This window comes from Oncorhynchus gorbuscha, linkage group LG15 (assembly GCF_021184085.1).
Source record: "Oncorhynchus gorbuscha isolate QuinsamMale2020 ecotype Even-year linkage group LG15, OgorEven_v1.0, whole genome shotgun sequence".
Classification (NCBI taxonomy): Eukaryota; Metazoa; Chordata; class Actinopteri; order Salmoniformes; family Salmonidae; genus Oncorhynchus; species Oncorhynchus gorbuscha.
The window spans coordinates 3,611,479-3,634,510 of record NC_060187.1 but is presented as its reverse complement, the minus strand read 5'-3'; the positions used below and the strand labels follow the sequence as shown (position 1 = coordinate 3,634,510).

Sequence of the window (23,032 nt, the reverse complement as noted above, 5' to 3'; positions counted from 1 at the left end):
TCAGCTCACTGCTGTCCCATCAACTCACTGCAGTCCCATCAACACACTGCAGTCCCATCAACACACTGCAGTCCCATCAGCTCACTGCAGTCCCATCAACTCACTGCAGTCCCATCAGCTCACTGCAGTCCCATCAACTCACTGCAGTCCCATCAACACACTGCAGTCCCCATCAGCTCACTGCAGTCCCATCAACACACTGCAGTCCCATCAGCTCACTGCAGTCCCATCAGCTCACTGCAGTCCCATCAACACACTGCAGTCCCATCAACACACTGCAGTCCCATCAGCTCACTGCAGTCCCATCAACTCACTGCAGTCCCATCAACTCACTGTCTCCCAGACATAGATTATACTTAGTCCTTGATTAAAAAGCTTGCTCAATGCAGAATACTCTTTGAAATTGCTTTTTAGTCCAGGACTAACCTTAATCTGTGTCCGGGAAACGGGCCCTTTGATCAAAGATACATCCGTTCATTTTATTTTTGTTTTTCCAGGAAATAAGGGTGCAGTGGGTGTATCCTTCATGTTCAACGGTACTTCCTTTGGCTTCGTCAACAGTCACCTGACCTCAGGCAGTGAGAAGAAGATCAGGTGAGCTGCAGGGACCAAAATAAATTGTTGAAAAATAATTTTCAGAATATGAACATCCTAAAGCATACTGAATAGCTGTGTCAAATGTAGACAATTTCCATGTTTTCCCAGAACTCCTGACCCCCTAGGAACCAGAAAGCTAAATGGTGTTAAATTAAAAAGTGTATTCATTTCACAGACATAAATCTCAGTAGGTACAGAGATTTGGGATTTAAAATGACCAAATAAAAACAGACCATTTAAATGTGGTATATGTCTGACCAGAACTCCTCTCAATTGTCTTGCATTGAGTGTCTTGCATGGAAAGATTTAATAAAAAATAAGAAAGTATTCCACTGGCACAATATCAGTACATTTATTTAACATCTCCTCAAAATGTACCTAAACTCTGAGGAGTTTTGTTCTGTTTATACTCCAGTATTGTTTAGAATGTTATTTGTGGTCTGTCTGCTCTATTTCCTGAGTAGGTTTTAAAACCCCCGAGAGTCTATTGACGCATCGGTGGGTCAATCTAAATCCGTCAGTTAAACCAGTAGAGATACCAGACCAGTAGAGATACCAGACCAGTAGAGATACCGGTTTGTCAGACCAGTAGAGATACCTGTTTGTCAAACCAGTAGAGATACCTATTTGTCAGACCAGTAGAGATACCTGTTTGTCAGACCAGTAGAGATACCTGTTTGTCAGACCAGTAGAGATACCTGTTTGTCAGACCAGTAGAGATACCAAACCAGTAGAGATACCTGTTTGTCAGACCAGTAGAGATACCAGACCAGTAGATATACCTGTTTGTCAGACCAGTAGAGATACCTGTTTGTCAAACCAGTAGAGATACCTATTTGTCAGACCAGTAGAGATACCTGTTTGTCAGACCAGTAGAGATACCTGTTTGTTAAACCAGTAGTGATACCAGACCAGTAGAGATACCTGTTTGTTAAACCAGTAGAGATACCAGACCAGTAGAGATACCTGTTTGTCAGACCAGTAGAGATACCTGTTTGTCAGACCAGTAGAGATACCTGTTTGTCAGACCAGTAGAGATACCTGTTTGTCAGACCAGTAGAGATACCAGACCAGTAGATATACCTGTTTGTCAGACCAGTAGAGATACCAGACCAGTAAAGATACCTGTTTGTCAGACCAGTAGAGATACCTGTTTGTCAGACCAGTAGAGATACCTGTTTGTCAGACCAGTAGAGATACCTGTTTGTTAAACCAGTAGTGATACCAGACCAGTAGAGATACCTGTTTGTTAAACCAGTAGAGATACCAGACCAGTAGAGATACCTGTTTGCCAGACCAGTAGAGATACCTGTTTGCCAGACCAGTAGAGATACCTGTTTGCCAGACCAGTAGAGATACCTGTTTGTCAGACCAGTAGAGATACCAGTTTGTCAGACCAGTAGAGATACCTGTTTGCCAGACCAGTAGAGATACCTGTTTGCCAGACCAGTAGAGATAGCAGTTTGTCAGACCAGTAGAGATACCAGTTTGCCAGACCAGTAGAGATACCTGTTTGTCAGACCAGTAGAGATACCAGACCAGTAGAGATACCTGTTTGTCAGACCAGTAGAGATACCTGTTTGTCAGACCAGTAGAGATACCTGTTTGTCAGACCAGTAGAGATACCTGTTTGCCAGACCAGTAGAGATACCAGACCAGTAGAGATACCAGACCAGTAGAGATACCTGTTTGTCAGACCAGTAGAGATACCAGACCAGTAGAGATACCAGACCAGTAGAGATACCTGTTTGCCAGACCAGTAGAGATACCTGTTTGTCAGACCAGTAGAGATACCAGACCAGTAGAGATACCTGTTTGTCAAACCAGTAGAGATACCTGTTTGTCAGACCAGTAGAGATACCTGTTTGTCAGACCAGTAGAGATACCTGTTTGTCAGACCAGTAGAGATACCTGTTTGCCAGACCAGTAGAGATACCTGTTTGTCAGACCAGTAGATATACCTGTTTGCCAGACCAGTAGCGATACCTGTTTGTCAGACCAGTAGAGATACCAGACCAGTAGAGATACCTGTTTGTCAGACCAGTAGAGATACCTGTTTGCCAGACCAGTAGAGATACCTGTTTGTCAGACCAGTAGAGATACCAGACCAGTAGAGATACCTGTTTGCCAGACCAGTAGAGATACCTGTTTGTCAGACCAGTAGAGATACCAGACCAGTAGAGATACCTGTTTGCCAGACCAGTAGCGATACCAGACCAGTAGAGATACCTGTTTGTCAGACCAGTAGAGATACCTGTTTGTCAGACCAGTAGAGATACCAGACCAGTAGAGATACCTGTTTGTCAGACCAGTAGAGATACCGGTTTGTCAGACCAGTAGAGATACCTGTTTGCCAGACCAGTAGAGATACCTGTTTGTTTACATGGGACGCGTCTCAATCCACTGCATCCTCCGATGTCGTCCCTTCCACATCTGCGGTGGAAAGTGGCAGAGCTACGGCACTGTTTGTCAAACCGGTAGACATCCCGAAAATAGGTCTTCTCACGAAAACGTCTTTAGCACCTGAACTAATCTGACCCCTCTATAGACAGGAGAGACTCTCACAATGGTGTTCTACGTTTTTCTCTTCGACCCCTCCCCTAACCCTACCCCCTAACCCTAACCCCCCTATCCCTAACCCTACCCCCCTAACCCTAACCCTAACCCTACCCCCTAACCCTAACCCTAACCCTAACCCCCTAACCCTACCCCTACCCCCCTACCCCTACCCCCTAACCCTAACCCTAACCCTACCCCCTAACCCTAACCCTAACCCCCTAACCCTAACCCTAACCCCCCTACCCCTACCCCCCTAACCCTAACCCCCCTAAACCCCCTAACCCTAACCCCCCTAACCCTAACCCCCTAACCCTAACCCCCTAACCCTACCCCCTAACCCTAACCCCCCTAAAACACCCCCTAACCCCCCTACAAGCCCCACGAGACTTGTCTGAAGTCGATAATGCTGACATGCCCATGTTGGTCTGTTGCATCTGAACCGTTTGGGTAACAAACTATTATGACCCCACTGTAGAGAGGATAGACCCTCACGAACAAGATGCTGCTCTCCGTTTTGCTCTACGTCCCCCCTACAAGTGTCATGGAATTTGTCTAAATCTAACCCATACAAATGAATGGAATAATTTTCTGTTTGATGAATAGAGAAACAAAGATGTGAGTCTGCAACATGGAAAAAAAAAAAAAAATAGCTAAAACGTGAGGAAAGAAAACACCATTTCTCATCTTGAAACAAGACATTTAATTCCTCAACATTTGTTCTCTTGCCAGACGCAACCAGAATTACGTCAGCATCCTACGCTTTCTGAATCTTGGAGATAAGAAACCGAACCATTTTGACATCACACATCGATTCACTCATCTGTTCTGGTTCGGGGATCTGAATTATCGAATCCAACTGCCATCCACAGTAAGTTATACTAAGTTAAGCAGTTAGTTACCATTGGATGGGGAGATTGTATTGTAGCTAATTCTGGGGGGTGGGGGGTGGGGGGTAGCCCAACCGGGACTCGAACCAGGGTCCGTCAACCCAAACACCTTAACCGTTACTCCAGGAGATCCAGACGTTTTGACAGGTTGGTGTTGGGTTGCTCACAGTATCAACAACACTCAACTTAGTCTTCTCTTACTGAGATCATGACAGTATTACAAAAAGTGGAGATAATATTGAGAGGAATTAATGTCAGTAGCTAGGTTTCCATCCAATTAGTGACAGATTTTCTTACAAATATTCTAAAATCAGCAAAAAAAACAATAATTATCCGTATTTTTCCCAACATAGATGTGTTTTCATCCAATTGACTTGTTGCAGATAGAGGACTATGCGTGGTGACATAGTGCACATAAAAACCACCTTTTTACGGTTAACTTCCCATGTAGCCAATATATATTTACATTTACCCGCATGAAAAGGTTGGATGGAAACCTGCTTTGTGTAATAGTGTCAGTGTAACCGACTAATGATTTCTGTCAACGTGCTTCTTGAATGTGGTAAGAAACAGAGAACAAGTTGTTACTTGGTTCCACTGGTTAGCAGAACGTGGAGGACAGACCGCCTGGTGCATGAAACAGTGGCCGCATCCTAAATGGCGCCCTTATCTGGTGCACTACTTTTGACCTACGCATCCTAAATGGCGCCCTTATCTGGTGCACTGCTTTTGACCTATGCATCCAAAATGGCGCCCTTATCTGGTGCACTACTTTTGACCTATGCATCCAAAATGGCGCCCTTATCTGGTGCACTACTTTTGACCTATGCATCCTAAATGGCGCCCTTATCTGGTGCACTACTTTTGACCTACGCATCCAAAATGGCGCCCTTATCTGGTGCACTACTTTTGACATATGCATCCAAAATGGCGCCCTTATCTGGTGCACTACTTTTGACCTACGCATCCTAAATGGCGCCCTTATCTGGTGCACTACTTTTGACCTACGCACCAAAATGGCGTCCTTATCTGCATCCAAAATGGCACTACTTTTGACATATGCATCTTATCTGGTGCACTACTTTTGACCTATGCATCCAAAATGGCGCCCTTATCTGGTGCACTACTTTTGACCTATGCATCCTAAATGGCGCCCTTATCTGGTGCACTACTTTTGACATATGCATCCTAAATGGCGCCCTTATCTGGTGCACTACTTTTGACCTATGCATCCAAAATGGCGCCCTTATCTGGTGCACTACTTTTGTCCTAAATGGCGCCCTTATCTGGTGCACTTTTGACCTATGCATCCAAAATGCATCTGGTCACTACTTTTGAAAAAAATGGCGCCCTTATCTGGTGCACTACTTTTGACCTATGCATCCAAAATGGCGCCCTTATCTGGTGCACTACTTTTGACACATGCATCCAAAATGGCGCCCTTATTTGGTGCACTACTTTTGACATGCATCATTAATTGGTGCCCTTATCGGGTGCACTACTTTTGACTAATGCATCCTAATTGCCGCCTTTATTTGGTGCACTACTTTTGACCCGTGCCCTGGTGCCATTTGGGACACACAGCCAGCATGCAGTTCCTATTCCCTATTTAAAAAGAGACTGTGGTGTGCTGATGACGTCACCGAGCAGGAAAAAGGAGAACAGCTGCTTTGCATTGTGTTCCCTTAACAGGAAGCAGAGAGCATTGTGACCAAGATCAAACAGCAGCAGTACCAGGAACTGCTGTGTAGAGACCAGCTCACCATTGAGAAAGGAGAAGAGAAGGTGTTCCTACACTATGGTAAGACAAAATCTAGCAAAACTAGCAAAATCATACATTTTCATACATAAATCAACCGTGATAGAGTTAGCACACATCTACAGTATGTTGGTATTGCAGGATTAACAGCCATTACACTATCAAGTGTCTACATTTTAAAGGGGCAGTACAGTCAAAAACTATATTTTACCTATATTTTATATCCACTATGAGATTGGGGAAAAAATGATATGAAAATGATGATAATGCACTTTTAGTGTCAGAGCTTTTTGAAAAGACAGGGGGTTGTTAATACACTAATAACAAAAGATAGTTTCTCTGCCAAGAACAGCTGGTTTTCAGGTTACTGTCACGCCCTGATCCTTTATATTCTCTATGTTTGGTTAGGTCAGGGTGTGACTTGGGTGGGAAAGTCTATGTTTTGTATTTCTTTGTGTTTGGCTGAGTGTGGTTCCCAATCAGAGGCAGCTGTCTATCGTTGTCTCTGATTGAGGATCACATATAAGTTGTCATTTTCCTTTAGGGTTTTGTAGGATCTTGTTTTCTGTTTAGTGTTTTTCGCCTGACAGAACTGTGCGCTTTCGTTTTTGATTTTGTTGTTTTTCGGTGTCATCAATAAAATTACGATGTGGGGCCTCCCGGGTGGTGCAGTGGTTAAGGGCTCTGTACTGCAGCGCCAGCTGTGCCACCAGAGACTCTGGGTTCGTGCCCAGGCTCTGTCGTAACCGGCCGCGACCGGGAGGTCCGTGGGGCGACGTACAATTGGCCTAGCGTCGTCCGAGTTAGGGAGGGTTTGGCAGGTAGGGATGTCCTTGTCTCATCGCGCACCAGTGACTCCTGTGGCGGGCCGGGCGCAGTGCGCAGTGCGCAGTGGATGCGTGCTGTGTAAAGAAGCAGTGCGGCTTGGTTGGGTTGTGTATCGGAGGACGCATGACTTTCAACCTTCGTCTCTCCCGTACGGGAGTTGTAGTGATGAGACAAGATAGTAGCTACTACAACAATTGAATACCATGGAATTGGGGAGAAAAAGGGTTAAAAAAAAGAAAAGAAAAGGAATACGATGTACGCCTACCACGCTGCGCGTTCGTCTCCTTCTCCCAACGAGAGCCGTTAGTTACACATCCCTCCCGTTAGGCTCCTCTCAATAGGCCTCTCTCTCAGACCACTCCAAGACAGTACATTGTTTGCTTGATAAAATGCAATTTGCTAAGAAGCCATTTTTATGAGGTTTTGATAATTTTTTATTAAAAACAATCACAGTAAGGTGCTTAATTGTTACCTAGACAAAAAATCATATTGAGATAATAAATGTTTTTTTAAAACAGGTGCATTGGACCTTTTAATACCACCATTACCTATGCTATTCTCATTGAAATGTAGATTCAAAAACATGAGCTGGCACACACACAGAAAAAATGTGTTTGTGTGGAGGTGCTGACTAACGGCGAATAAACTATCACAATAAAGAAAGTTGCACACTCCACGTAAACTCAGCAAAATAAGAAACGTCCTCTCACTGTCAACTGTGTTTATTTTCAGCCAACTTAAAACATGTGTAAATATTTGTATGAACAACAAGATTCAACAACTGAGACAAACTGAACAAGTCCCACAGACATGTGACTGACAGAAATGGAATAATGTGTTCCTGAACAAAGGGGGGGTCAAAATCAAAAGTAACAGTATCTGGTGTGGCCACCAGCTGCATTAAGTACTGCAGTGCATATCCTCCTCATGGACTGCACCAGATTTGCCAGTTGTCACTGAGATGTTACCCCACTCTTCCAACAAGGCACCTGCAAGTTCCCGGACATTTCTGGGGGGAATGGCCCTAGCCCTCACCCTCCGATCCAACAGGTCCCAGACGTGCTCAATGGGATTGAAATCCGGGCTCTTTGTTGGCAATACCAGAACACTGACATTCCTGTCTTGCAGGAAATCACACACAGAACGAGCAGTATGGCTGGTGGCATTGTCATGCTGGAGGGTCATGTCAGGATGAGCTTGCAGGAAGGGTACCACATGAGGGAGGCGGATGTCTTCCCTGCAATGCAGTGTTGAGATTGCCTGCAATGACAACAAGCTCAGTCCGATGATGCTGTGACACACCGCCCCAGACCAAGATGGACCCTCCACCTCCAAATCGATCCCGCTCCAGAGTATAGGCCTCGGTGTAACGCTCATTCCTTCATTAAAGGCGAATCCGACCATCAACCCTGGTGAAACAAAACCGTGACTCGTCAGTGAAGAGCACTTTCTGCCAGTCCTGTCTGGTCCAGCAACGGTGGGTTTGTGCCCATAGGCGACGTTGTTGCCGGTGATGTCTGGTGAGGACCTGCCTTACAACAGGCCTACAAGCCCTCAGTACAGCCTCTCTCAGCCTGTTACGGACAGTCTGAGCACTGATGGAGTGATTGTGCGTTCTTGGTTTAACTCAGGCAGTTGTTGTTGCCATCCTGTACCTGTCCCGGAAGTGTGATGTTCTGATATACAGATCCTGTTCAGGTGTTGTTACACGTGGTCTGCCACTGTGAGGACGATCAGCTGTCCATCCTGTCTCCCTGTCTTAGGCGTCTCACAGTACGGACATTGCAATGTATTGCTCTGGCCACATCTGCAGTCCTTATACCTCATTGCAGAATGCCTAAGGCACGTTCACGCAGATGAGCAAGGACTCTGGGCATCTTTCTTTTGGTGTTTTTCAGAATCAGTAAAAAGGCCTCTTTAGTGTTCTAAGTTTTCATAACTGTGACCTTAATTGCCTACCGTCTGTAAGCTGTTAGTGTCTTAACTACCGTTCCACAGGTGCATGTTTATTAATTGTTTAGGGTTCATTGAACAAGCATGGGAAACAGTGTTAAAATTATTTTGCAATGAAGATCTGTGAAGTTATTTGGATTTTTACGAATTATCTTTGAAAGACAGGGTCCTGAAGAAGGGCCGTTTGAGTTTTGGCTTGAGTTTATAATAGGTATTTATCAGCATTTCATCATCACTTCCTCATTAAAATGTGCAAAATGAAGCGTTTGAGAACCTGTCTTGACCTTTGATACCTTTGTTGTTTAATTTCATCTCCAGATGAGGAGGAGATCACGTTCGCGCCCACGTATCGTTTCGAGAGAGACACACGAGAGAGATATGCCTACACCAAAGCCAAAGCCACAGGGGTAGGTTTACGGTGTTCTCAGATCCCATTGGGCGCACCGCATCATTTTAACATGGAAATATGGGTAGTAATTTGGTTAAGAAGTGGCTCAATGAGATTTTAACTTTTTATTCATCCCATTCAAAAAGACTGCTAGAAGTTTGTTGAATTCCCAAATGTGTTATCACTATGCTTTCAATCATCTACAAGCAGAGTCAAATTCCAATGGAAAAACAATGTCTGATTTTGGGGTTTAGTTATCATCTAAATGTATTGTAACTGTGCTTTCAAACATTTAAAAGAAAAGTTCAAATGGTGTTATTTTTTTAAAATGTATTTGATTTATTTCACCTTTATTTAACCAGGTAGGCCAGTTAAGAACACGTTCTCATTTACAACTGTGACCTGGCCAAGATAAAGCAAAGCAGTGTGACAAAAACAACAGAGTTACACATAAACAAACATACTCAATAACACAATAGAAAATCTGTATACAGTGTGTGCAAATGTACTGTGGAAGAGTAAGGAGGTAAGGCAATAAATAGGCCATAGAGGCAAAATAATTACAATTTAGCCATTAACACTGGAGTGATAGATTTGCAGATGATGATGTGCAAGTAGAGATACTGGGGTGCAAAAGAGCAAGAGGCTAAGTAACAATATGGGGATGAGGTAGTTGGGTGTGCTATTTACAGATGGGCTATTTACAGGTGGTCTTCATCTCATAGCAGAACCAAATGACCTGGATAGCAATAGGCTATATACTGTATTGTAAAAGTGATTTTATTGTCAACACAATCAAATATCAACATGTGAAGATGTAATTTTTGTGCCATCGACATAGTCTGGCTTTAATACCAGTTTGTCTACAAATTAATAATTGATGTGTTAGATTCACGTCTCCATCTCAACCGAAAAGTCTAAGTTAAAAAATATGACTAAATCAAATTGAGTTAAGGGATCTCTCAGTAATATATCTCATGATAGCATATTAGTAGCAGGGCTGGTCTTAGTTACAACCCTGGATAGGAGACTAAATGGGATAGTAGATAGATCAACTCTCCAGTAGGAGGTGCTGTAGATAGATCAACTCTCCAGTAGGAGGTGCTGTAGATAGATCAACTCTCCAGTAGGAGGTGCTGTAGATAGATCAACTCTCCAGTAGGAGGTGCTGTAGATAGATCAACTCTCCAGTAGGAGGTGCTGTAGATAGATCAACTCTCCAGTAGGAGGTGCTGTAGATAGATCAACTCTCCAGTAGGAGGTGCTGTAGATAGATCAACTCTCCAGTAGGAGGTGCTGTAGATCGATCAACTCTCCAGTAGGAGGTGCTGTAGATCGATCAACTCTCCAGTAGGAGGTGCTGCCCAACCTATTATTTTGGTTTTACCGTGGATATAACGATGATCTGACCTTGTTTCAAAGGTACAAATTCAACATATTTCACATAACCATTTTCCAACATGGATAAAACTTACAATGATGACCTAATCCTGTGGTTGAAATTTCAGCCTCTAAACAACAGTTCCATATCTCATCGTAGCTGGGGACTCCAGTCTTTTTTTTTGTTGAACTTGGCAAGTCAGTTAAGAACAAATCCTTATTTAAAATGACGGCCTAAGAACAGTGGGTCAGCTCTGGGATTTGATCTTGCAACCTTTCGGTTAATAGTCCAACGCTCTGACCACTAGGCTACCCTACCGCTCCAGCTTTTGCTCACAGCCACCACAACAGGGTCTCTGAAACTCCGATTTGAAGATACTCAATACTGAATTTCTGAAAGACTGATATTAAAAGTTCACTATTTACATTTTTCTCCCTCACAGACTAAATACAATCTACCATCATGGTGTGATCGTGTTCTACGGAAGTCCTACCCCTTGGTGCATGTGGTCTGTCAGTCATACGGTGAGACTACTGCCATGATAATTCATCCATTGATTCATTGCAATAACCAATTAAATATATGTTTCATTTTAGCTAATGTTATGACCAATTATATCATTAGGCAAACCTCTTTTGCAGGGTGCACCAATGACATCATGACCAGTGACCACTCTCCAGTTTTCTCCACATTTGAAGTTGGAGTGGCATCACAGTTTGTCTCCAAGCACGGTACAGTTTCTAACTTCACTAGACAGCTACACCGTGCCGACTGTGTGACTAATGACTGTGATCACACAGTCAGACCAATTTATTTTTTATTTTTTACAAATCCAATCAGCTCAGAAAAAAGATCTGATGAGATTTGTCAAAAAGACCAATGAGTGGGGAAAAAAAATGTCAGAATTGGGCTGCATGTTTAAACACAGCCTATTACATCTGACGTTAGAAATGATCTGACTCCTAAGAAGTTCTTTCTACTGTTTTCCTAGTCAAACATTATGGACAAGACAACTGCCTTTCAAATGGTCTTTTTTTTAATCTTTCTTTCCAGATCCCAGCAGGGTGTCTCAGGGTGGGATCAAGTTCATGAACTGCGTTGCCACCCTCATGACAAAGTCCAAGACCAAGTTCTTCCTGGAATACCACTCCAGCTGCTTAGAGAGTAAGACTAGACCTTATTCCATCTGAACACACTGGTTTATTTTATTTTTGTATGTAACTAAGCAAGTCGGTGTCAAATTCTTATTTTATGATAATGGCCTACCCCGGCCAAACCCTACCCCGGCCAAACCCAACCCCGGCCAAACCCTACCCTAACCCGGACGACGCTGGGCAAAATTGTGCGCCACCCTATGGGACTCCCGATTTACGGCCGATTGTGATACAGCCCGGGATTGAATCCAGGGTCTGTAGGGATGCCTCTAGTGCTGAGATGCGGTGCCTTAGACCGCTGCATCACTCTTGAGTCCCAATAGTGGATAACGCTAAAATCAAAACTTATTTGTACTTGCTATGGATCCCCATTAGCTGCTACCAAGGCTACTCTTCCTGGGGTTCAGCTAAAATTAAGGCAGTAATATAAATTGTAAACATTAAAATACATGTTAAAACAGTTTTCACAATACATTAAGTATGTGTCCTCAGACCACTACTCTACTACTACATATTATCCAGGTGTAAGTGTGTGTATAGCGTGTATGTTATATGTGTGTATGTTATATGTGTGTTGGTATGCATGTGTATGTCTCTTCACAGTCCCTGCAGGTGTATTTTTTAACCTGTTTAAATATTTTTCTACTTGCATCAGTTACCTGATGTGAAATAGAGTTCAATGGAGCCATGGCTCTATGTAGTACTGTGTGCCTCCCATGGTTTGTTCTGGAATTGGGGACTGTGAAGAGACCTCTGGTGGCATGTATTGTGGGGTATGCATGGCTGTCTGAGCCGTGTGCCAGTAGTTTAAACAGAATTCAACATGTCAACACTTCTTACAAAAACATGTAGTAATGAAGTTAATCTCACCTCCACTTTGAGCCATGAGGGATTGACATGAATTTGATTGATGTTAGCTCTATGTGTACGTTAATGTATTGATCACACCTTTACTAATGCTGCAGAAATCTGATGTTAAGCCGTATCCAAATCCAGCAGCTGTAGTGATCACAATATAGTTAGTAGCCATATGTTGGAAAACCAACGTTCCAAATGCTGTACCTAATATTGTGTATACGAGGTCATACAAGAGGATTTGTAGTGATTCCTATGTTGACGATGTAAAGAATAGTTGTTGGTCCGTGGTGTGTAATGAGGAGCAACCAGACGCTGCACTTGACACTTATGAAATTGCTTATTTCAGTTACTAATAAGCACCCATTAAGAAAATGACTGTAAAAACTGTTATATCCCCTTGAATTGATGAGAAATTGAAAAATGTTATGGTTGAGAGGGATGAGGCAAAAGGAATGGAAAATAAGTCTGGCTGCACAATCGATTGGCAAACGTACTGCAAATGAAGAAATCATGTGACTAAACAGAACAAAAAGAAGAAGAAACTACACTATGAAACAAAGATCAATTAAATAAAGAATGATCGTAAAATTCCATTTTGAGCAAAAAGGCAAACTCAGCTCCATCATTCATTGAATCATATGGCTCATTCATCACAAAACCCACTGATATTGCCAACTACTTTTCTAATTGGCAAAATTAGCAACAAACACTGAACCTACACATCTGAGTATATAACTGACCAAATTATGAAAGACAAGCAGTGTAGTTTTGAAATCGGTAAAGTAACTGTGTGATAGAAAAACGTATTGTTGTCTATCAACAATGACAAGCCACCTGGGTATCACAACTTGGATGGAAAATTACTGAGGATGATAGCGGATGATATTGCCACTCCTATTTGCCATCCCTAAGCTTACAAACATGTGTGTCCCCTCAGGCCTGGAGGGAAGTTAAAGTCATTCTGCTACCCAAGAATAGTAAAGCCCCCTTTACTGGCCCAAATAGCCGACCAATCAGCCTGTTACCAACCCTTAGTAATCTTTTGGATAAAAAAATTGTATTTGACCAGGTACAATGCTATTTTACAGTAAATAAATGAACAATAGACTTTCAGCATGCTTATAGGGAAGGGCATTCAACGTGCACGACATTCACACAAATTATGGATGATTGGCAGAGAGAAATTGATAATAAAAAGATTGTGGGAACAATTTTGTTAGACTTAGTGTAGCTTTTGACATTATCAATCATAGTATGCTGCTGGAAAAACGTTATGGCTTTACACCCCCTGCTATATACGCCTCTCCAACATAATCTAGGTAGAATCAGGCATTCCCCAGGGCAGCTGTCTATGCCCCATACTTTTTTTTAAATGTACACTAGTGACCTTCCACTGGCTCTGAGTAAAGACTCAACAAATGAACTGCAACCAGAACTGCAGTCATTTTCAGAATGGGTAGCAAGGAATAAATTAGTCCTAGACATTGTTTTTGAGGCAAATCATTCACTAAACCCCAAATCTTAACTAAATATTTGCAGCTTCCCACAATAACGGGCTTTAGGTGAGGCATATGAACCTGTAGCCATATTACTTCAACAGCATTGAACATGAGATCCTCTCTAAGCTTCACAGGGATGTGGTTCTGAATATAGACCACCTCTGTTGGCATTTCTGTCTTTTCTGTAGATGTTATAACCATGTATTGCTACCACTGTATCATCAAAGGTATTATCTAAGTGGGTTTCAGAGATAGAGTCAGGATATGAATCAGCAAGTTATTGATATAATGAAACTGGTTTCTTAAGCTAAATAAGTTAATTCTTCTGGGATGCTTGATTGTTTTCATTGCTTTACTGGGAAGCTTATCAAAAGTAGACATGCTCATGTTATTTATGTTTGAGCTGATGCAGGGTGAGCTGCACACAGTGGACTTCCTGTTCGAACACATCGCAAGTTATGGATTCCGGGGCGGCAGGGTAGCCTAGTGGTTAGAGCATTGGACTAGTAACCGGAAGGTTGCAAGTTCAAACCCCTGAGCTGACAATGTATATCAATATCTTCAACTGAAATGTAGTCTAACTCACAGTGACTGCACGCTAGTTTGGTCCCAGATCTGTTTATCTTTACAACTCCTATTGTTCAGTCTCATACCAAACTTGAATTGGTTATATAGCACAAACAGATCTGGGACCAGCATAACTGCATACATTCTGTCCACAGAATTTGTCAAGAGCTCGGAAGGAGAGAACCAAGATCACTCAGATGGGTCCATCAAAGTTCGGTTTGGAAACCAAGTTGAGGTTTGTTGACGATTAAGGTTTTTTTTTTTTACACTAGGCTTGTTGAGTTTACAATATGGCGTATTTGATGTAACAGAGCTCCTCTCGTGTCTTTTTAAAGCTCGTCCCGATCATCTCAGACCCAGAGTATCTGTTGGATCAACACATTCTCCTGTGTGTCAAGTCCACAGACTGTGATGAATCCTATGGTGAGAAAGAAGGTTAACTGTGGTCTGTTTGGAGAGACTCATTCTGAGAATGACACAGACCACATTTGGGCTTGAGTAAATACTAGTCTAGGTCTATGAATCACGATCATCTAGCTCTGTCTTCATCTAGCTCTGTCTTCATCTAGCTCTGTCTTCATCTAGGTCTGTCTTCATCTAGGTCTGTCTTCATCTAGGTCTGTCTTCATCTAGGTCTGTCTTCATCCAGCTCTGTCTTCATCCAGCTCTGCCTTCATCCAGCTCTGTCTTCATCCAGCTCTGTCTTCATCCAGCTCTGCCTTCATCCAGCTCTGTCTTCATCCAGCTCTGCCTTCATCCAGCTCTGCCTTCATCCAGCTCTGTCTTCATACAGCTCTGTCTTCATACAGCTCTGTCTTCATCCAGCTCTGTCTTCATCCAGCTCTGACCTTCATCCAGCTCTGACCTTCATCCAGCACTGTCAGAGAGTAAAATAGTATGTTCTAATCCTCCTCCTCCTGCCCCCCCCCCCTCCTCCCTGACATGGTGTCATCCTTACAGGAGAGGGCTGTGTAGCTCTGCGAGCGGCGGAGTCCTCCTACACAGAGTTCCACATCACATTGACTCATCACGGCGAGCGGACGGGCACCCTGACGGGAGGTGTACAGTTACGAACCTCAGAAGGCAAACAGACTGAGAAGTTATACGGTGAGGCTGACAGCCAATGACATACTGCACCTGTAAAAGGTTTATATTTTTGTTGCTGAGCTAAAAACTCTTTTTTTTTTGTCTACAGATTTCATCAAAGTGGAAAGGGATGATTCTGGTGCCTCTAAAGGAAAAGGACTTGATCTTATCAACAAGTGAGAACCTCCTTCTTCCCTCATGGCTACTTTGTAGCATTAAAGCATAGCTGACATGTGATCCCAGTTCTTTTCAAACGAATTAAAACTGACTTTGGTGGTTTACCAAGTAAAAAAAAATATATATATATATATATTTTGTTGGTAAACGTATAAGTGTGTATGAGCCTTTACTCTTTCCATTCTCTTTACCTGTTAGTTGTGAGATGAATATTTGGTTATGTGTCCTGTTCAATAGGTTTGCTCTTCCTACTGATATCACCAACCCCAGTTACATGGGGGTGGGCTTCAAGTCTGGAGGTGTGACAGACAGGGGCTGGAGCTACAGCATGTCCCCGAAATCAGGCTCCGGAGGTGGGGGTGGTGGTGTCGGTGGGTTCGGGGGTAGGGACCAGACCCATGGAAACACCTCTCCCAAAAAGACTGTCAACGACCGCAGCGCTGTGCGAAGCCCTACAGGAAAAGCATCCGATAACGTGTACGTTTGTCTTGGACTAGCTTAGATCTAAGAGAAAATATCTATGAGATAATCGTTTTCAGAACTCCTGGTTTTCCCAGACAGTGACTCGTCTCCATTGAAATGGTTAAATTGGTCAGTGTAAAGGGAATTTTGTTGAGGTGGCGTTGACCTCTAGTATGGAGAGTTCCATGATTCCACTTGAAGTGGAAAAGAAATGGGACTGAACGATACTGCTGCAGTTCTCACAGAGCAGGCAATGTACTGAGAGTGAATAGATTGATACCCCAATGTGAGTCTGAAGCTGTACTCTGAATGACCTGTCTGTCTGTCTGCCTGTCTGTCTGCTTTTGTATGCTGTCTTCTAGTAATGAGGGGGGGAAGCCAGCGGAGATGTTTGACAACCCTCTGTACGGCTCCATGGGGAAGGGAGGAGTTCCACGAGGACCTAAAGACCAACCAGACCCTCAACGCTCCAAGGATCACCTGACCCCTCCAGACCCCATCTTCTCCTTCACCAAACCCTCTGACCAGGACCCTGACCGGCCCCCGGTCCCCACCCCTCGTAACCGCTCTTACACCTGTTCTGAGACCAAGCCCCCGTCCTCCGTCACCACTGCCTCAGCCCCGCTCCACCCCCAGACCTACACCAAGAACCCTGTGAAGCCCTCACGCTCTGAGGGGGCCATGGTACAAACCACCAATAGACCACATCTGCCCATGAAGTCCCGCCCAGGCCAGGCGGACGTCACGCCCACTAAGCTTAAAAACTACAGAGACAGCTCGAAGCTGCCCAGCAAACTCCGTCCACCTACAAGGCCCATCCAGCCCCTCCCCAAAGAAGGTAAATCTACAGTTATTTACCCTCATGAAACCATCTATATCACACAAGTAGTCTTAGTTCACATATCATGCAAGCAAGTTGCTTATAGCTTCTGTTGTCACGGTTTTAAACTTTGAATAGCGCAGAAGAAGCGGTTCTGTACATTAAACTATGTACATAGTCAACACAACAGGCTGATGAAAGCAACAGGTCTGTCATATCTTCTCCTTTTCCCCCCAGCTCATCATGAGGCAACTCAACCACCGAAGATGGGCCGTTCAGTGAAATGACTTTGTGTGCTTTTTTTCTGGCTGAAAACCCTCCTCGTCTTGTCCTATATGTTAAAATGAGATGTTGGATGGTGGCTAGTATCAGTCACTGCAATGCTCGTCTTCCTGCCTCTCCAAACAAGTTCCTGTATGAACTCATCTTTGCATATGCATTAGGCTGTATTCATGGCAACGCTCTGGGGATTTGTGGAGTCCTCTGAAATAAGTATCATCATTGTTATTATTTTTTTTTCTCACAAATGCTGACAACTAGAAAAGCTCTTTATATTATAGGAATCATTTTTAAAATACTTGTACAACAATCTCAATTAAATTAAAGGGAATCATGTTCACCTGCCTCTCCTATTAATTTCTCACATGCTCAGTGGCCAGGTATCCTTTATATATGTTAATGCTACCACCTGCTGGTTTGTAGATGGTATTGCATGAATGTGATTTTAATTTTTTTTCTTCCCTTTATTTAACTAGACAAGTCAGTTAAGAACAAAGTAGTGTTATTACAATGAAGGCCTACTCCAGCCCCAACCACACTGGGCCAAATGTGCACCTCCCTAAGGAATTCCCAATCACAACCGGACGTGATACACTGGATTCAAACCGGGTACTATAGTGATGCCTTTTGCACTGAGTTGTAGTGCCTTAGACCACTGCAGCACTCGGATGCCCCAAAATACATTTACAATTATGTGGCCAACATAATTGGATTGACAAAGTTATTGTTTTTTTACCAACTGCATAGAAGATACACTTTATATATTTGTCTATTTAATATACTCGGTCTATGAATTAAAATCGTAATGAAAAAATAAAATAAATAGAATAATTAATTTTAATTAAAGCTGCATTCTGTAACTTTTTGTGCGACCCGACCAAATTCACATAGAAATGTGAGTTATGGGCCTCCCGAGTGGCTCAGTGGTCTAAAGGCACTGCAACATAGTTCCACTAGATATTCTGGGTTTGAGTCCAGGCTCTGTCGCAGCTGGCTGTGACCGGGAGACCCATGGGGTGGCGCACAATTGGCCCAGCGTCGTCCGGGTTAGGGGAGGGTTTGGCCCAGCGTCGTCCGGGTTAGGGGAGGGTTTGGCCGGCAGGAATATCCTTGTCGCTCTAGCGACTCCTGTGACGGGCCGAGCACAGTGCATTCTGACACGGTCGCCAGGTGTACGGTGTTTCCTTTGACACATTGGTGCGGCCGGCATCCGGGTTTAGTGTGCATTGTGTTTGGGTTGTGTTTCAGAGGACGCACAGCTCTCGATCTTCGCCTCTCCCGAGTCCATACGAGAGTTGCAGCGATGAGACAAGACTATAACTACCAATTGAATACTAGGAAAAAGGGGGAAAAAGAAGAAATGTGAGTTATAGGATGAAATGTAACTGTCTTACACACACAGTACTACTGTACACAAACATCGTACAAGACAAACACATTAAATACATTACCCTTATCATCATACACTTCTCATAGAGCCATAGATCTGTCATTCCCATTGATAAGCACGTCTAAGAAACGGTAGATCTGTTCTATGTGTAATAGATCTACCATTCCCATTGATAAGCCAGTCTAAGAAGCGGTAGATCTGTTCTATGTGTAATAGATCTGCCATTCCCATTGATAAGCCAGTCTAAGAAACAGTAGATCTGTTCTATGTGTGTTATTTCTCTGCTTCCCGTTCTTAATTTTTGACAATGGAAAAATATATTTTGCAGTTGTTTAGATGGTACAAGAAGAAGAGATCGCTGTATTGAATGGAAGCCATTTTGTTGACGCCATTTTGCGAGCTCCGACCCAGCTTTGCTATTTAGTGATTATTTTGTTGTTTTGTTATTACTTTATTCTACTTTTATTTTCTCTAAATGTATGTCTTACATCTGTCTTTTAAACATCAGATCGGATTACAGAACCTTCAAAAATTATTCATACGGTTGATTTATTCCAAATTTGTTACAGTCTTAATTAAAAATGGATTGAATAAATACAAAGTCTGACCATCTACACACAATACCTCATAATAACAAAGTGAAAACATGTTTATTTAGATTTTATTTGAGCACATTTATTGAAAAATAGAAATACTCAGAAAGAAGATCCAAGGCATTCTTCATATAATTAATTAAAATGCCTTTATTAGTATGGTTCAATAGAAACAACGGGTTTTTAAATGCCTTTATTAGTATGGTTCAATAGAAACAACGGGTTTTTAAATGCCTTTATTAGCATGGTTCAATAGAAACAACGGGTTTTTAAATGCCTTTATTAGTATGGTTCAATAGAAACAACGGGTTTTTAAATGCCTTTATTAGCATGGTTCAATAGAAACAACGGGTTTTTAAATGCCTTTATTAGTATGGTTCAATAGAAACAACGGGTTTTTAAATGACGTGTTTCGGCTGCATGGCCTTCGTCAGGGAGTACAAAGAAATAACACAATGTCCTCTTTTGAAAAGCTTTTCCAATCAGCCCGAATTAGAAGAGGGAGTGGTTACAAAATTGATTGGACAACACCTAGTAGTCCTTCTGTAGCTCAGTTGGTAGAGCATGGCGCTTGTAACGCCAGGGTAGTGGGTTCAATCCCCGGGACCACCCATACGTAGAATGTATGCACACATGACTGTAAGTCGCTTTGGATAAAAGCGTCTGCTAAATGGCATATATATATATATATATAATACTAAACACATTAAAAAAGTGTAGCTATGTTATCATAAAAATACAACTCCACGATAGAAGTATCAGAACACTTAGAAAGGTAGTTCTAACCTTAAATATGACTGGGAGAAGTGTCAAGAATCAGAAAACAATATATTCCATAGTCCACTAGAACACAGCAAAGCATGAACAACAACAGTCTAAACATATGTTGTGTCTTTGGCTATGCTGGATTAAGTGATATGACATGCTATTCTATAAAATAATTTATCTGTAATTAATAATACCTGATTGAGCTAATCATGTAAATGTAATTAACTAGAGTCGGGGCACCACAAAATAATATTTATAGAGCTGTTATCTTCCGAATAAACTCTTAAAACCTAGTATTATTTTACATCAATAGCAGTCAATATTAATCATCACCTTATTTCAGTCTCATGAAAGTTGTAAATTATTGGTTATCTTTACAAACCCTGGCTAACAAGTTGAATCAGCAATACAAAATTGGGTTTAATTATGTATTTACTAAATACCTAACTAATTACACAGAATTACATATACACAGAATGAATCACACCTGGATTACAAATTATGTCATAAAGGTAAACGTCCCTAGTGGGCGGAACAGATATGACAGCTGGTTACACAAAGAAAAGGGGGTTGGGTTTGAGTGAAAGACTGAAGAACAAAGGAAGAAGCGATGTCTCTATTGGGCCGTAGGCAGCTACTCTATCGTAAATACAGAATCTTATGCATTCTAAATTACCACCCGTTTGGAAAAGGAAAATGCAATAAATAAATACTTCGGTAGGTTGGTCGTAGATGCTGGTCATGTTGGCCAACAGAGATTGTTCTGTCCTCAGAAGAATGTCTCTGGTGGTAAATTGGATACGTTGCAGTAACGTCATTGTGTGGTAGACGTGATACTCTATCTGTAAACCCCCAGGCAGACCAGTCATTAGTGATAATGAAGGTCTGACAGAACCCATCTCTAAGTACATTGATTACTTTATTCAGCCTTTTCTGACATCTCTCCCAGCCTATCTTCAAGATACTACAGATGTGTTGAACAAAATTAAGGAATTGAACAATATAGGTACAGCTTCCTTTTAGGTCCCCATGGATGTGGAGTCTCTATACACCACCATTGAACATGAACAAGGATTGGCAGCTATGCACCATTTCTTGAGAACCCGATCTGAAACTGAGATGCCTCCTACAGAATTTGTTTCACTGACTGAATGGACTCTTAAATCATAACATCTTTATCTTTCAGGACCGTATTTTTAAACAGGTTAAAGGATGTGCCATGGGAGCTATACAGCCCTCCCTACGCTGGTTTGTACTTGGGTAAATTACTTCATTTTGGATCCTTCTAATAACCATTTCTTTGACTGATTATATGGTGGGGACACTATATTGATGATGTTTGCCTGTTTTGGTCCGGTCCTAACTTATTTCCTTCCACTAATACCTTAAAAACGCTAACGGGATCGATATGACAACAGCCAGTGAAAGTGCAGGGCGCCAAATTCAAAACAACAGAAATCTCATAATTAAAATTCTTCAAACATAGGAGTATTTTACACCATTTTAAATATAAACTTGTTGTTAATCCCACCACAGTGTCTGATTTCAAAAAGGCTTTATGACGAAAGCACACCAAACGATTATGTTAGGTCAGTACCTAGTTACAGAAAAACACAGCCATTTTTCCAGCCAAAGAGGGGAGTCACGAAAAGCAGATATAGAGAGAAAATGAATCACTAACCTTTGATGATCTTCATCAGATGACACTCATTTGACTTCATGTTAAACAATACATGTATGTTTTGTTCGATAAAGTTCATATTTATTCGATAAAGTTCATATTTATATCAAGAAATCTGAGTTTACATTGGCCGATTATGTTTAGTAGTTGTTTTTTTTAAATTCACCTTTATTTAACCAGGTAGGCTAGTTGAGAACAAGTTCTCATTTGCAACTGCGACCTGGCCAAGATAAAGCATAGCAGTGTGAACAGACAACACAGAGTTACACATGGGGTAAACAATTAACAAGTCAATAACACAGTAGAAAAAAAGGGGGAGTCTATATACATTGTGTGCAAAAGGCATGAGGAGGTAGGCAAATAATTACAATTTTGCAGATTAACACTGGAGTGATAAATGATCAGATGGTAATGTACATGTACAGGTAGAGATATTGGTGTGCAAAAGAGCAGAAAAGTAAATAAATAAAAACAGTATGGGGATGAGGTAGGTGAAAATGGGTGGGCTATTTACCAATAGACTATGTACAGCTGCAGCGATCGGTTAGCTGCTCAGATAGCAGATGTTTGAAGTTGGTGAGGGAGATAAAAGTCTCCAACTTCAGCGATTTTAGCAATTCGTTCCAGTCACAGGCAGCAGAGTACTGGAACGAAAGGCGGCCAAATGAGGTGTTGGCTTTAGGGATGATCAATGAGATACACCTGCTGGAGCGCGTGCTACGGATGGGTGTTGCCATCGTGACCAGTGAACTGAGATAAGGCGGAGCTTTACCTAGCATGGACTTGTAGATGACCTGGAGCCAGTGGGTCTGGCGATGAATATGTAGCGAGGGCCAGCCGACTAGAGCATACAAGTCGCAGTGGTGGGTGGTATAAGGTGCTTTAGTGACAAAACGGATGGCACTGTGATAAACTGCATCCAGTTTGCTGAGTAGAGTGTTGGAAGCAATAATGTAGATGACATCGCCGAAGTCGAGGATCGGTAGGATAGTCAGTTTTACTAGGGTAAGTTTGGCGGCGTGAGTGAAGGAGGCTTTGTTGCGGAATAGAAAGCCGACTCTTGATTTGATTTTCGATTGGAGATGTTTGATATGAGTCTGGAAGGAGAGTTTACAGTCTAGCCAGACACCTAGGTACTTATAGATGTCCACATATTCAAGGTCGGACCCATCCAGGGTGGTGATGCTAGTCGGGCATGCGGGTGCAGGCAGCGATCGGTTGAAAAGCATGCATTTGGTTTTACTAGCGTTTAAGAGCAGTTGGAGGCCACGGAAGGAGTGTTGTATGGCATTGAAGCTCGTTTAGAGGTTAGATAGCACAGTGTCCAAGGACGGGCCGGAAGTATA

General features: G+C 42.4%; 1 protein-coding gene across 1 annotated transcript in view; it reads left to right on the top strand.

The window, feature by feature from the left end:
• LOC123996529 (phosphatidylinositol 3,4,5-trisphosphate 5-phosphatase 1-like) overlaps window positions 1-17,594 on the top strand; it is a 46,286-nt gene extending 28,692 nt beyond the window's left edge. Inside the window, exons 14-27 of the mRNA XM_046299930.1 lie at window positions 465-594; window positions 3,886-4,024; window positions 5,736-5,844; window positions 8,902-8,990; window positions 10,795-10,876; window positions 10,994-11,083; window positions 11,406-11,516; window positions 14,586-14,665; window positions 14,766-14,853; window positions 15,391-15,537; window positions 15,626-15,692; window positions 15,931-16,170; window positions 16,518-16,993; window positions 17,213-17,594. Coding sequence (XP_046155886.1) covers window positions 465-594; window positions 3,886-4,024; window positions 5,736-5,844; window positions 8,902-8,990; window positions 10,795-10,876; window positions 10,994-11,083; window positions 11,406-11,516; window positions 14,586-14,665; window positions 14,766-14,853; window positions 15,391-15,537; window positions 15,626-15,692; window positions 15,931-16,170; window positions 16,518-16,993; window positions 17,213-17,262 — 1,898 coding nt within the window. The 3' untranslated portion in view covers window positions 17,263-17,594. The remainder of the gene's footprint in view (window positions 1-464; window positions 595-3,885; window positions 4,025-5,735; window positions 5,845-8,901; window positions 8,991-10,794; window positions 10,877-10,993; window positions 11,084-11,405; window positions 11,517-14,585; window positions 14,666-14,765; window positions 14,854-15,390; window positions 15,538-15,625; window positions 15,693-15,930; window positions 16,171-16,517; window positions 16,994-17,212) is intronic.
• Window positions 17,595-23,032: the final 5,438 nt, after the last annotated feature.